The sequence below is a fragment of the Hirundo rustica genome, chromosome 13 (assembly GCF_015227805.2).
Source record: "Hirundo rustica isolate bHirRus1 chromosome 13, bHirRus1.pri.v3, whole genome shotgun sequence".
Classification (NCBI taxonomy): Eukaryota; Metazoa; Chordata; class Aves; order Passeriformes; family Hirundinidae; genus Hirundo; species Hirundo rustica.
Genome location: NC_053462.1, coordinates 19,209,522 through 19,223,126, shown reverse-complemented (window position 1 = coordinate 19,223,126; position 13,605 = coordinate 19,209,522). Strand labels below are relative to the sequence as shown.

General features: G+C 48.0%; 1 protein-coding gene across 3 annotated transcripts in view; it reads right to left on the bottom strand.

Annotated features, from left to right (window-relative positions):
- Positions 1 to 13,605, bottom strand: part of PIAS1 (protein inhibitor of activated STAT 1) — a 58,911-nt gene that overhangs the window by 16,851 nt on the left and 28,455 nt on the right. For all 3 annotated transcript variants that reach the window (XM_040077271.2, XM_040077272.2, XM_040077273.2), the window contains 4 exons: positions 4,395 to 4,479; positions 3,316 to 3,363; positions 2,389 to 2,479; positions 1,793 to 1,927 (listed from right to left, as the gene is read on the bottom strand). In XM_040077271.2, coding sequence (XP_039933205.1) covers positions 1,793 to 1,927; positions 2,389 to 2,479; positions 3,316 to 3,363; positions 4,395 to 4,479 — 359 coding nt within the window. The remainder of the gene's footprint in view (positions 1 to 1,792; positions 1,928 to 2,388; positions 2,480 to 3,315; positions 3,364 to 4,394; positions 4,480 to 13,605) is intronic.

Sequence of the window (13,605 nt, the reverse complement as noted above, 5' to 3'; positions counted from 1 at the left end):
TGAGCATCGCCTAAACCTGGGGCTGCATTCCTACAATCTAAACTGAGGAACAAAAGGCTTCCCTCAGCAGCTGCCACGCGTCCCCACTCCAGAAAACCCGGTATTTGTGACATCTCCCAGCCTTTATTTAGGATCTGAAGGCAGGACTGCAGCGATACGTCTCACCACCAAACCACACCAAGTGAAACTGCATCAGAAACGCTCTAAATCTTTTATTCTCGCAAGGAACGCTTCTGACATCGTTAAAAAACCACTACTGCCTTAACTTGTTTGTTTAATGCCTCAATTAGGAGAGGAGTTGGAGAAATGCTAATTAACGCTGCGGAATTATTTACCGACAGCTTGAATCTACAAAAGGCAGGAACTCGCCCAAGGCTCTGGAAACAGATTTGTGTAAAAAAAAAATCCCAGCGAGGGCTCCAGCAAAGGTGGGGAGCACGGCTGGGACAGGAGCTGATCCTGGAGGGAAGGGGGAAAGTGGGAAAGGGGGAAAAGGGAACTCCAGTTTTGTGCTGCACAGGTAAATATGAAATAATTCTTCCCATCTGGCTGTCCGGAGTCTCAGAGGATGGGATGAGAAGGATTGTGTCTTGGAGAATCGGTTGTTTTTGTACAGAATTCCGGGACGGTTGGGCACGGAAAGGATCTTAAAGGTGATCCCAGTCCAGCCCTGCCATGGGCTGCCCCGGGCTGCTCCGAGCCCGTCCTGCCTGGCTCTGGGCAATTCTGGGAGCTGATGCCAATTTGGGATCTAATTTACGCCAGGAGTGACCCAAAATGTTCTCCGGAACCGATCAATCTGTGGAGCAGCCACTTCCCTGGGGACTGGCTCAAACTCGGGGCGCTTCTTGTCCCCAAATGCCCAATCCTGCATCCCTCAGAGCAACATCCAGGCTCCTGCACGTGGGAACTCAAACAGGCTGATTCGGAACCGCTTCTCTCTGACACCTGCAGCTCTCGTTAGATAAAAGAAGATTATTATTTTTTTTTTTTTTTGAACCAAAATCACTCAGCCATCCTTTATCCCATCATCTGAAGGGAGATTGTTTCCCGCTCCACAAGAAATCCATCACGAAATCCCACCCTGATCTCTTCTCGCTGCCTGACCGGAGCGTTAAGCATTTTTATTTTTTTTTTTTTTTTTCCACGCCGACAAATTCTTGGCCAAAGTTTCACCTCAGGACAATTCTGGGCACATCTAAAAACGGGATGGGGGGCAGCACACGGTGCCTCTGGAATGCCCACCCAGCACTGAAAGCAGCTCAGGAACTGATGAGCTGATTTACCGGAGTCACTTTTTGCAGCGCGCTCCAGATTTCATTAATCCGGGAACGGCGCCGGTTTTCCAACATCGCCTGTAACGTTCTCCCCCAGAGACACACACAAAAAACCCTCCCCAGTGATAAAACCAGGAGGTTTCAAACGTGGAGGGTAAGGAGAAATGTAAAGAAGGCCGATGGAAATTAAATCTGGGCCGGTTTGTGCCCACGCTCGCGGCTCTAAAGCGCTGCCACGTCCAAGCCGAGCTTTGCCAAACCAGGAAGAGCTTCAAAGGCTGAAGTTTGGCCAAATCAACAAACAGAAGGCTCAGAGGATGCCTTGATCTCTTTATCTGCGCCCTCCCCGAGTGATGAAGCCGAGGAGGGAGAGCTCCCAGCCCCAAGGCGAGGGAGGGATCGGAGCCAGCACCTCCCGCCCGCCCAGGAATTCCAGGAAATCCGCGGTGACTCCGCGGCTGCCCCAGCGAGGATTTCCTGCCCAGGAGATGAAAAGGGACGCCAGGGTCACTCACTCTGCCGATCTCTGCGGTCCAGGACACGACGATGGTGTTGGGGACCGTGGTGGACAAGCGGACGAGTGAGGTAATGTTGATTGGTCGGCTGGGGCGCTTTGGTTCCACACCGTTTTTGGTTGGTGGCAGGTAGCCCTAAAAACCGAGGGATTCCAGAGGTCAGAAGGAGGAATTCCACAGCGCTCCCGCCCCTCCCAATACACCTGGACCAGGCTCCAGGTGTCATCCAAAGAGAGAAGGATCAGACAATGAAATGTTTTTAAGCTCCTCCTCCTGATGGAAATCCAAAATCCTAACCCTGGACACAGAATATTAAAGGAACTTCGCCACCTCTCCTGTCTCAGCAAAACTAAACAAAAAAACACCCCCAAACTTTGGACCAGAGTTTCTAAAATTCAATCCTTTTTGCTCATGTCAGCATTATTAAATATGTGCTCTTGAAAAGGGGTTTTTAACTTCCACGTTAACTTCTGGAACTACAGGCTACAACAAATCACTTGCTCCAGAACGTGATAACAAAGACTGGGATAACTTTTCAGGCAGCTAATCCCTAAGACTGCATCCCAAAACGTGCATTTGAAGAAGGTTTTACTTACTGGAAGGCTGCATGGTTTCCCGTTCACTTTCACACACAGATTGGGTGGGAAGTGATCTTCTTGTGGACAACTGGTTTCTGATAAACAAAACCTAAAAGCAAAGAGCTGCCGTCATCTTTCGCTTTTAAAAAGTGACTGAAAGTCCACCTCTTCCCAGAAGGAATCGTTTCTCCACCGAGCTATGAAATCACGACACATCTTGCTAAACGCGGCCCTCAAATGACGCCCAAAAAAGCAGGAAAACCCCCCAAAATCCCAGGCTGGAGGTTCCTCCTCAGACTTCCCTGAATTCCTCAGCCTGACCCATTGCAGCCCCAATTTCTTCTCTGCCTCTTCTCCAGCCTGAGCTCTCCACGCCAGCCCAAGGTGTCACAAAGGACATCTGGTGTCACAAAGGAACTTTTTCCACCCTCCCAGCCGCAGCCAAGGAATCCTCAGGCCTCTGATGTTGAATTTATTTGTTTAAAGTTCAAAGAGGTGGGGTTTTTTTTTTGGCCCTTCCTGCTCCCAGCCCAGCTGGTGGACAATGAACGTCCCAAGGAGCAGCAAAAGCTCTCAGCTCCCCTGGATTCCCTCCAGGGCCCTTCCCCACCCCTGCCCACGTTCCAGCATGGACAATCAGAGAGGGGCTCCTGCCTTCCCTCATCCCTTGGTCCAACCCCATGCGGCTGAGACAGAGAATTTAATCAATTTATGACTGAAAAACCCCCAAATTAACCAGGCTGGCGATTCCCAAAGCAGCAGATCTTGGGATGGCCACGGAATCCCTGCTAGGAAAAACAACCCCACTCGCGGATTAGCCAGCCCCAGGCACGTGGAATGACAAATGTGGATGAGGAAATCAACCAGGGCGAGGCTCTTCTCCATCCAGGAATTCCCAACCTGGCTGATAAATCCAAAAAAACCAACAGGTAACAAAATCCTTACCTTAGCTGGACCTGTACTGTGAAGTCACATTTGGTCCCAGAAATATCCCTGGAAACAAGAGACAATGAGTTAAAAGGCCCTGCTTTTCACAAGGTTCCTCAATATCGAGATACAGGCTCCTCAAGAGTTTGCTGCAAGTTCAATTTACGGAAAACACTTTACGTTTTACACCCAAAAAAAAGTGTAAAATTCACACTTTCAGGTATATGTTACGCACACCAGACTTTGCTGCTTCTGCTCATGCCACCACTTCTGAAAAAGATTTTAAAAGTTTTTATTTTTTGAGGTAAATAAATAAATTCTTGTCTGATCTCTATTTTTTTGGGGGGGGGTCTTTTTTTTGTTAGGTTTTTTGTTTGTTTTCTTTGGTTGGTTTTCCCTATTTTGGGGGTGCTGTTTGTTTATTTTGACTTTTGTTTGTTTGGTTTTGCATTTTGGGGGGGGGTGTATTTTTTTGTTAGGATTTTTTGTTTGTTTTGGTTGGTTTTCCCTATTTTGGGGGTGCTGTTTGTTTGAGTTTTGTTTGATTGCTGTTTGGTTCTGCATTTTTAGGGGGGGGTATTTTTTTGTTTGTTTTCTTTGGTTGGTTTTCCCTTTTTTGGGGGCTGTTGTTTGTTTATTTTGACTTTTGTTTGATTGTTGTTTGGTTTTGCATTTTTGGGGGGGGGGTGTATTTTTTTGTTAGGTTTTTTTGTTTGTTTCGTTTGGTTTCCCCATTTGGGGGGTGTTGTTTGTTAATTTTGACTTTTGCTTGTTTCTTGTTTGATTTGGGGGGTTTTTTTTGGGAGGGTTGTGGTTTTTTAGGGTCGTTTTCACGGGGGTTTTTTGGATATCATGAAGAAATTTCTGACAGGCCACCATAAAGCCCCAACTTTATCATGAATTAACACAGAACTTGGCGGCAAGGAAGCAGAATTCTGCATTTGCAGAGAACTTAACATCCAAACCTCAGCGGGGCGGGGCTGAATTCCCCCCTCCTCGTAGGAAGAGTAAGAGAACCCCCCAGAGGAGTTTCCCCTCCCCGTTCCCAAGCCGCCTTTCGGGGGGATTTTTAGGATTCCAGGCCGGAGCTGACTCACATGGAGCTGCTGATCTGCTGCACTTGCTGCGGCGTCAGCGCGAAGGCGAAGCAGGTTTCCCGAAATCTCTGGCTGTTGTCAGAGGCTGCGAGAGAGCAGAGAGCATCAGAAGCGGGCAGGGCGAGCAGGGAATCACGGGATCCAGGGAGAACACACGGGGTTTTTTTAGGGCCAGCCCGGCAGCCTCACACACACCTGGCTCCCAACAGCTTTTTGGGGAAGTCGCCCGTAAATAAAAATACAACCAACGGACTGGACGTGCCTTTAAAGCGTGCGTTAAAATAAGGATGGAGATGGCAAGTCAAGGGGTTTTATTCTGTGATTTCGTGCTCTGAGATTAAATAAAAATACATCTTGGGATTTCTGATCAGTCACTTTTTTTTTAAATTTCTCCTCGACGCACCAGATCGTGGCTGGGCCTGGAAGAGTTCACAGAGAGGCTGAAGCACGACACGTGGGACATCTCACGTCTCGGTTTCGTATTTTATGGACTTAAACGCACCGAATATATCTGGAATAAACCCCGAACTCGCGAGATCTGCAGCTGTAAAATCTGATTTTAAAGCCCTTCCGCTCTGTGCCGCGGCGCTCCCGAACCGAACGGCGCTCAGGAGTAAAATGCTCCTGCTGGAAATGAATGTTAAATGTCCCTAAAATGGTGTTTGGAGCTAAAACACAGCCTTTCATGGGGCCGCTGCAGCAATGGAAAGGGTTTTTTTTTAAATAATAAATGAAAAGAAAGCATCATCTCCCCAGAGAATTACTCCAACACGCAATGAATGGAAAGCTGCTTATCAGCTGCATTTAATCTCGTTACTCTTAACAGTTTTAGAAGTTCTGAACAAGCACCCCGCGCGTTAAACGCCGGGGAAATCTCCCTTTTTTTTTGGTTTACTATAATGCACTTCCTGACTCATCCCCCAGCGACAGCTGAGTGAGTATTTCGGGCTGAGAAGGGAGAGATTTCGGTCCCAGCAGCTCTTGGCGGGTTGTGAACCCACAACGCCGAGTGTAAAAATCCCAACGGCAGCCTCCCAAAATTCCACTTTTTTTTGAATCCTTCCCGCGTGCCACCGCTCCAAAAATCCTTCCCCTTCACCCCGTTACTGTGGGGGAGCAGGAGCAGGGAGCCTCGAAGCTGCCGCTTCGGAACCTCTGGGAAAGGATTCGGGCTTTTATTAAAAAAAAAAAAACCACTCGGATTTTGAAACGCGTGCGTCTCCTCCCTGCCGGCACGGCGTGTGCAGGAAACACGGACACAATGCACACGATTAACAATGAGAATCTGCTCCCACATTCGCTCCCCCACAGAAGCTGACACCCATTTTTAGCTGTAAACGGCCAAGATCGCAGCTACAAACTCTTAATTAACAAAAGCTGAATTAGCAGGGCTGATGCGCCGCGGAGAAATGAGGGAATTCCAGTTGTTGTTTCCTGCTTTTTCCACGGCTTTATCTGCTGGGTTGATTTCTCTCCCAGGTATTATTCGCTCCAGCCCGGAAATTGTCAATTTTGGCTTTACCGGGAAAGCTCTGGAAGGTTTTTGGGAACTTTTGGCGTGAGCTCCAGCACTTGATTAATTAAAACCTGCTGATTATTTAACTATTGCCGCCCTCATTTAAAGCTCAATCATCCAGAGCAGCCCCCCAGCAGCTACCAAAACTCCTCAGATTTCCCACGCTTTTCCATTTCCCATCTTCCTCGCAGCAGCTGCGATTTCGGGAAGCCAGCGGGGAAATGGGCAAACAGGAGGAACTGGAAGCGTGTGCAGCAGGAAAACCGTGACAAAGTTTAGACCAAAAGTTCTAAAATTCAATCCTTTTCCCTCTGCTCATGTTGATGTGTTACAAAAAAATATTTTTTTTACTAAACAGGGATATGAAAAGTGGGACTTGAACTTCCATATTCATCGAATCACTGAGTTATTAAGGTTGGAAAAGACCTCAAAGTTCACCAGGTTCAGCTTCTGACCGAACAGCGCCTCGTCAATGAAACCAAAATTCGATTTCTGAGCCCTTCCAGGGATGGTGACTCCACATTTTCCCGGGACAGCTGGTTTAACACTTAACCACTCTCCTAGGAAAGGAACAGTTCCTAACACCCAACTGCTGTACTGGTCACACTAAAGCATTTATCCGTTCATTTGGGAGAAAATGTGGGAGGACTTCCCTGGGCGCTGCCACGGGAGCTCTCCCTGCCCCAGCTCTCCTCGGGAACCATTCCGGGACAGAGAACAGCCTCTGCTCGAGCCAAAACCTACATTAAAGAGGGCCTCTGACGCTTCTCCTTGAGATTTGGGGTTTTCCTGTGCTCTCAGCGTCCTTTGTGCAGTTCATGCTGCAGCCCCAAGAGGAGGCTCAGAAAGGGACTGACAGGACAAGGGGTAATGGGTGTATAGGGACAGCAGGGATGGACGGGATTGGGGAAGGAATTCTTCCCTGGGAAGGTGGTGAGGGGCGGGGATGGAATCCCCAGAAAAGCTCCTGGGAATGTCCAAGGCCAGGCTGGACAAGGCTTGGAACACCCTGGGACAGTGGAAGGTGTGGGGATGGGATGGGGTGGGATGGGATCCATGGGATGGGAACCATGGGATGGGAACCATGGGATGGGATGGGATCCATGGGAGGAGATCCGTGGGACGGGGATGGGATCCGTGGGATGGGATCCAGGGGATGGGATCCAGGGGATGGGATCCGTGGGACAGGGATGGGATCCATGGGATGGGATGGGATCCATACATGTCATGGGAAGTTAACAGTGGAATAGCATCCATGCATGTCATGGGATGGGATCCATGGGACGGGGATGGGATCTGTGGGATGGGGTGGGATCCATGGGATGGGATCCGTGGGACGGGGATGGGATCCATGGGATAGGATCCGTGGGACGGGGATGGGATCTGTGGGATGGGATCCATGGGACGGGGATGGGATTTCAGCTCCCTTCCAGCCCAAACCCTCCTGGAATTCTGCGTGCTGCGAGCCAAACCCCCGGGGGCTGCCGGATCCCCGATCCCAGAGCTCCAACATTCCCTGGAAAGCAGCTCTGCCAGCCCCTGCTCTCCACACGCCGCTCTGTGCGCCGCCCTCGCCGCCATCACCACGGGAGCGCGGCCAAATTCCAAAGAGGGAAAGGGAAAAAAAACCCCAAACCCCGCTAATTAGGCAAAGATGCTCCAAAAGGCAATCAAAATATTTCCAAACTCCTGACAGACTGAGAGGAGCAAGACAGACAAGGAGCTGCACAAAACTACAACTGGGTTACGGTCAGGCTCCTCAGCTGCTCCGAGGATACAACTCTGCCCCATGGATGTGCAGCTGAATCTAAAAAAAAGAGATAAAATCTGATTTTTCTTTGTGGTTTTCTCTAATCTTCTCCCTTATCTCTTTTTTCATGCCCCTATCGAGTCCTTCCAGATCTGCTTACCCTACAAACGATGCGTGAAAACCCCACCAAACCACATCAAACAGAGCCCATGGAGCAGCTCCTCCACTGAAAACCGAATTTCCGCCTTTATCTCCGGCTCCAGCTCCTCTCTTCCCAAAGATCTGAGATTTTCCAAGGCAGAAACGTTGGAAATTTGGAATTTCAGAGCGCAGGAAAGCTGACAGATTTCTGTTAATTAATTCATCTGGTGTATCTGCGTTTAAAACACCAACAGACCCCGGCAAGCCAAGCACATAATTTACTTTTAGAAGTTCTGGAGAATGATTAAAACCAGAAAAATATATAGTCTTAGACAATAAAACCATTCTGATAGCTACAAACAACCGTGCCCTGCAAACAACAAATATTATTTAACAAAAGAAAGGTAAAAATAGATCTGCAATCGAAAACCAAGAGGACGAAAATAGAATTTATAATCCAATAAAGCTGGAATCAGGCCAGGCCAACAGAATTAAAATGGACATTCTTCAGAAAGACGCCAGGAATGTTTTTTGGGAGGGGCTGGGTTTGTTGTTTCTTTTCCATAACTCTGATTTATTCAATATTGAAATGTTCTCTTTAGCACCGTGAACAAAACAGAGCTCAGAAGAGTCAAGAGCCCAAAATGCTTCCAAAGTCCCAGAGTTTCTTCTCCCAAACTTTCCCCGATTCACTCTCGCCACCATTTCCTGAAGGATTCTGATTTCCTGAAGCTCACCTCACCCCAGGAACGATCCAGGACTGGCACAGACCAACTGAGGGACAAAACTACACCTCGCTGCTTGTGCACTGCCTGAAAACACTTCACCCAGGCAAAAAGTTGTCAAATTCGGAGGGAAAACCGTTTTAATACACGGCATTCCCAGGGCCAAGACGCTTAAAATTCTACAGGAACACATAAATATAAAAATGAAATAAATGTAAATAAGATGTAGGTGTAAATATAAATAATATATAACTAAACTCTGTGAATATAAATAATATAAATATAAAATTATATATAAATATATGTTTATATAATTATATATAAATATATATTTATATAAATATATAAAAATACACATATAAATACATATATACCGAAAATATAACTATAAATATAAACTGTGTATAATTTTTTAATATATATATATATGTATACATGTATGTATAAAATATATGTATATCCACACAATCAACAGATCACCTACTTAATATATAAAAATGATGCAGAAAAGCCATTTTCTACTAACTCTGCCCCTCATTTTGGAAAACCCCTCCAGCACCAGAGCGAAAAAAAAAAAATAAAGAACCCGGCTTGAGTGGCTGCATTTTCTACAGCTCTAAAAATATTCTGTTCCACCTCACCAGCACCCAGGGCTAAAAATAGCCACACAATCTTTCTGCAGTAAAACACCTCTTTGCTGTCTTGAGAAAAAGCCACTCTCTGAATTTCCATTCCGGCACCGACACCTGCCGTGAATTTCTCTCACGGATTTTTCGGCGTCGCTTTTGGAGGCGAGGTGGGGACGCTTCCTAACGGCCAAGAAAACTGGGGTTCATCTTCCCGTCATCATCATCATCATCATCATCACCAATTCTTAAATAGTCTCTCTGCAGGGAGAGGCTTGGGGTAAAATTAAATTTAAAGATTATTTAAAAAAAAAAATAATCTTTTTTTTTTTTTTAAATTAATTTAAAGTTAAAGAGGGGCTTGGACCAAAATTCAGCTTGTACTCTGCACAACAATTATCTAAGGCGCCATTAAATGGGCCCATTCCAAATCATTCCCAATAATTGTGTTGATTTCCAAAGGCAAAAACAGCTGTAAAAAAAAAAAAAAGGATTTTTTTTTTTTTGCTGAAGAGGATGAGGAGCAGAGGAAATTTTTGCTGCACGCTGTACGAAAAAAACAAGAGATGCCAAATCGGTTATTCGCCAACCTGAGGGTCTGGATGAGGTAAATTAGTCAAAATATTAACCAGAAACATGGAATATTTCCCAGCTGCCCGCGACTTCCCGCTCTCTGTGACCGGGGACAGGAGGGAAACTGAGTCTGGGGCTTTGGGAATCAGGAAAAGGTTTTTCCCTGGAGGGTGGTGGGACAGCTCCCCAGGGAACGGTGACATTCCCAAGGCTGCCACAACTCCGGGAGTATTTGGCCAACGCCCTCAGGGATGCACAGCGCGGGATTTTGGGGTGTCTGTGCAGGGCCAGGGGTTGGACTGGAAAATCCTTCCCAGCTCAGGATATTCCCAAATTCCTGTTTTCCCTCCCCAGACAGGTGAGATGCTGCATTTTGTTTTTCCTTTTCGGAGGCATCGACTGACGTTCGACCATCACTGCTGACGATTTCACCTCTGCCTCCCAACCAGAGCAAAACTCCGCTTCAAATGAAGGCGCAGAGAACACTTGAGCTTTGAAAATGTTAAAATTCAGAGAGGCATTGAGCGCAGAGCGGGAAATCCCAAACACAGCAGCCCAGGCACGGCTCCTCATCGCTCCAGCTCAGATCCCTCTGCCCAGGGCTCGCTCAGCCACCTGGAAGGATTCAGGGAACGGTGGCGAGAGTGAGTTAGGAAAAGAAAGGTTTGGGAGAAGAAATTCTGGGACTTTGGAAGCATTTTGGGCTCTTGACTCTTCCAAGCTCTGCTGCGTTCACAGTGCTAAAGAAAATGTTTTAACATTGAATAAATCAGAGTTATGGAAAAGAAACAACAAACTGAACCCCCCCAAAAAACCATTCCTGGCTTCGGGAACAGCAACCAGCTGTGTTTGAGCTGTAGAGAACCACAATCCAAGTGGGTTTGTGGGAGCAAAATGCTGAGAGGATCCACCTTGCTGGGGATCTCATCTCGGGATGCACCGTGGGGCCTTTAAAGCCACCCCAAATTCTGGAGTTCCCGGGTAACCGAGTGTTTATTTACACACCAACGCTTCCTGCCTCTCAAGCACAACCTCTGAGGCCCAGGCGCTGTCGTCTCCTGGAGCCAGCAGCACTTTCAATCCACCACCCACCGCTCCCAGCGTTTCCTGCTGCCAGTGAATGCAGCTGGAGCGAGCCGGATGAGCCAGATCCCTCCTGGAGCCACCCTCTCCCTGGAAAAGCCTCTCAGCCATCACTAAAATCCATCCCAGCCCGTGCCAAAGCAGGGCTCTGCACCCCAAAATCCAGTGCCTGACATCCCTCACGCTGTGGGATTCAGGAGGTCGAGAGAAATCCCAAAAATTCCCGCTGCTTTTTGTGCCACCTTGGCCACCCCGCTTCACTGCAATCACTGATCACAATGGGTGCTGCACCCTCAACCTTTCCAAAACTGCTTGAGGGGATTTTAGCAAACCCCCAAATCCTTCCTTCCTTGAGGAGCTCTTCTGCCACCTCCACAGGTCACAGCTGTGCCCCCAGAGACCCTGAGAGAAGCGAAGCGACAGGGCCACGTCCCCCACCTTAGAGCGGGTGAAAAACTGAACCCCGGCTGCTTTTATCCCTTCCAATCACTCCCAGATTCCGTTCAAGCCCCAGGTAATCCCCAGGAGGAGCAGGCAGAGCCACCCTGGGGGTGGGAAAGGAAGGGAGTAAAGAGACGGGAAGGAGCTTATATGAAACTGTGCCTAAATATATACATGAGAATAGCCTGGAAATACTCCAAGGGCTACAATTAATCCATAAATATTATGGATTTCAGAACTCTTTCTGATACGTTGTACAAACAGAAGAGATCAGCTGGAAATTATGTGCAATTGGACGGACATTGCTGTTTGATTATTCCTGGTAGGGCGTTTCTGAAGGCCTGCAGGAAGCTGAGGGGACACTTCCAACGTTCCATGGAAACTCTCCCGACCCACCGGTGGGGATGGATCCCAGCTCTCCTGATCCATGACTCTGCCAGAGGGAACAAACACCACAGGACCCTCCTTACTCAAATTCAGCCCCTTGATTCCCTCGGGCGCCTCGATTACGCGCCACAACTCAAATGCTGCTCTCAGGTTTCGGTATTTTAACTTTTATCCCTAAAAGCACCAACTCAGCCCCTTCAAAGGAGCAGCACAAAGTGGGCACTGCCACATCCCTGCACGGATCCTGGCTCTGGAGTTTTCCTCTCAACGAGAAAAGGTTTTTTTCCTCAGGTACAGGATGGGATTGTTGGGCCGGGGAGCTGGATTTCGTCCCTTGTTTGTCCTAACTCAGGATATTTTATATCCTCTGTGATTCTGTGGAAGTCAAGTGGCTTCCAGCCGTGTCTGGAAACGTCCATGTCCTGTCAGGGCCTGGAATCTCAATATATCCATGTCCTGGAGTATCGTTCATCCATGTCCTGTCCGGGCCTGGAATCTTGGGACATCCAGGTCCTGTCAGGGTCTGCAATCTTTTGTCAGGGCCTACAATCTCAGTACATCCATGTCCTGTCAGGACCTGGAATTTTGGGACATCCCTGTCCTGACAGGGCCTGGAATATTTGTCAGGGCCTGGAATCACAGGACATCCATGTCCTGGAATCTTGGAACATCCATGTCCTGTCAGGGCCTGCAATCTTTGTCAGGGCCTGGAATCTCGGGACATCCATGCCCTGGAATTTTGGGACATCCATGTCCTGTCAGGGTCTGCAATCTTTTGTCAGGGCCTACAATCTCAGTACATCTATGTCCTGTCAGGACCTGGAATTTTGGGACATCCCTATCCTGACAGGGCCTGGAATCTTTGTCAGGGCCTGAAATCTCAGTACATCCATGTCCTGGAGAATCGTTCATCCATGTCCTGACAGGGTCTGGAATATCTGTCAGGGCTCGGAATTTTGGTACATCCATGTCCTGGAGTCTTGGGACATCCATGTCCTGTCAGGGCCTGGAATCTTTGTCAGGGCCTGGAATCTTGGGACATCCATGTCCTGTCAGGGCCTGCAATCTTTATCAGGGCCTGGAATTTTGGGACATCCATGTCCTGTCAGGGCCTGGAATATTTGTCAGGGCCTGGAATTTTGGGACATCCATGTCCTGTCAGGGCCTGCAATCTTTACTGGGGCCTGGAATTTTGGGACATCCATATCCCAGACTCTCAGCACAGCCCAGTCCTGCCAGGGCCTGGACTCTCGGTGACTCTACTCGTGAGGAGATTGAGCAATCAGCTGAAGAAAACCTTCACAAACCCTTTTCTTTAGGAGTTACCCAGCTGCCTAAAGCTCTCTCAAAAGAAACACTCTCGACTGTGGAAAGCTCAACTCGAGGCCCAGCACGTGCAAACCCCCCAAAAAAAGAACCCCAAGTGCTCTGTAACTGCAGTTCAGCCCCAGCACAGAGCAAATATTTCACCCCATTCTTGCACAATTTAAAAGCTGCAGGGCCGGAAGTCAAAGAACTCAAAGCCGACTTGAGAATTTAGTGTTTTGTTGAACTTCCTCCCACAAAGTACATTTCAAAAAAACAATAAACACAGAAGACAGTAAAAGCGTGACTTTCATATAAACCATCATAGCAATTGCACAGAGCACGAGATCAGCTCGCTGATAGAGAAAGAGGGGAAATTCTTGCCAAACAAAACTTCCACGGTTTCCAACGCGGCTTTCTTGTGCACTGAATTGTTTAATTGTTTAATGGCTGTACCTTGAACTACAGGCACCCTCAAGATTTTAGGCAGCTCAGCTGCAAGATCTGGCTCCGGCGTCTGAGGCCCCGGGATCGCTCCCAGCCAAAGGGAAAATTCAGGGGAAGTGCAAGTCGGGAGCGTGGACTCAGTCCCTGAGGGGGAAGTTCTGCTGCGCGAAGAAACCCTGCTAGCAGAGCACAGACGTGAAGGAATTAAACTGAGACC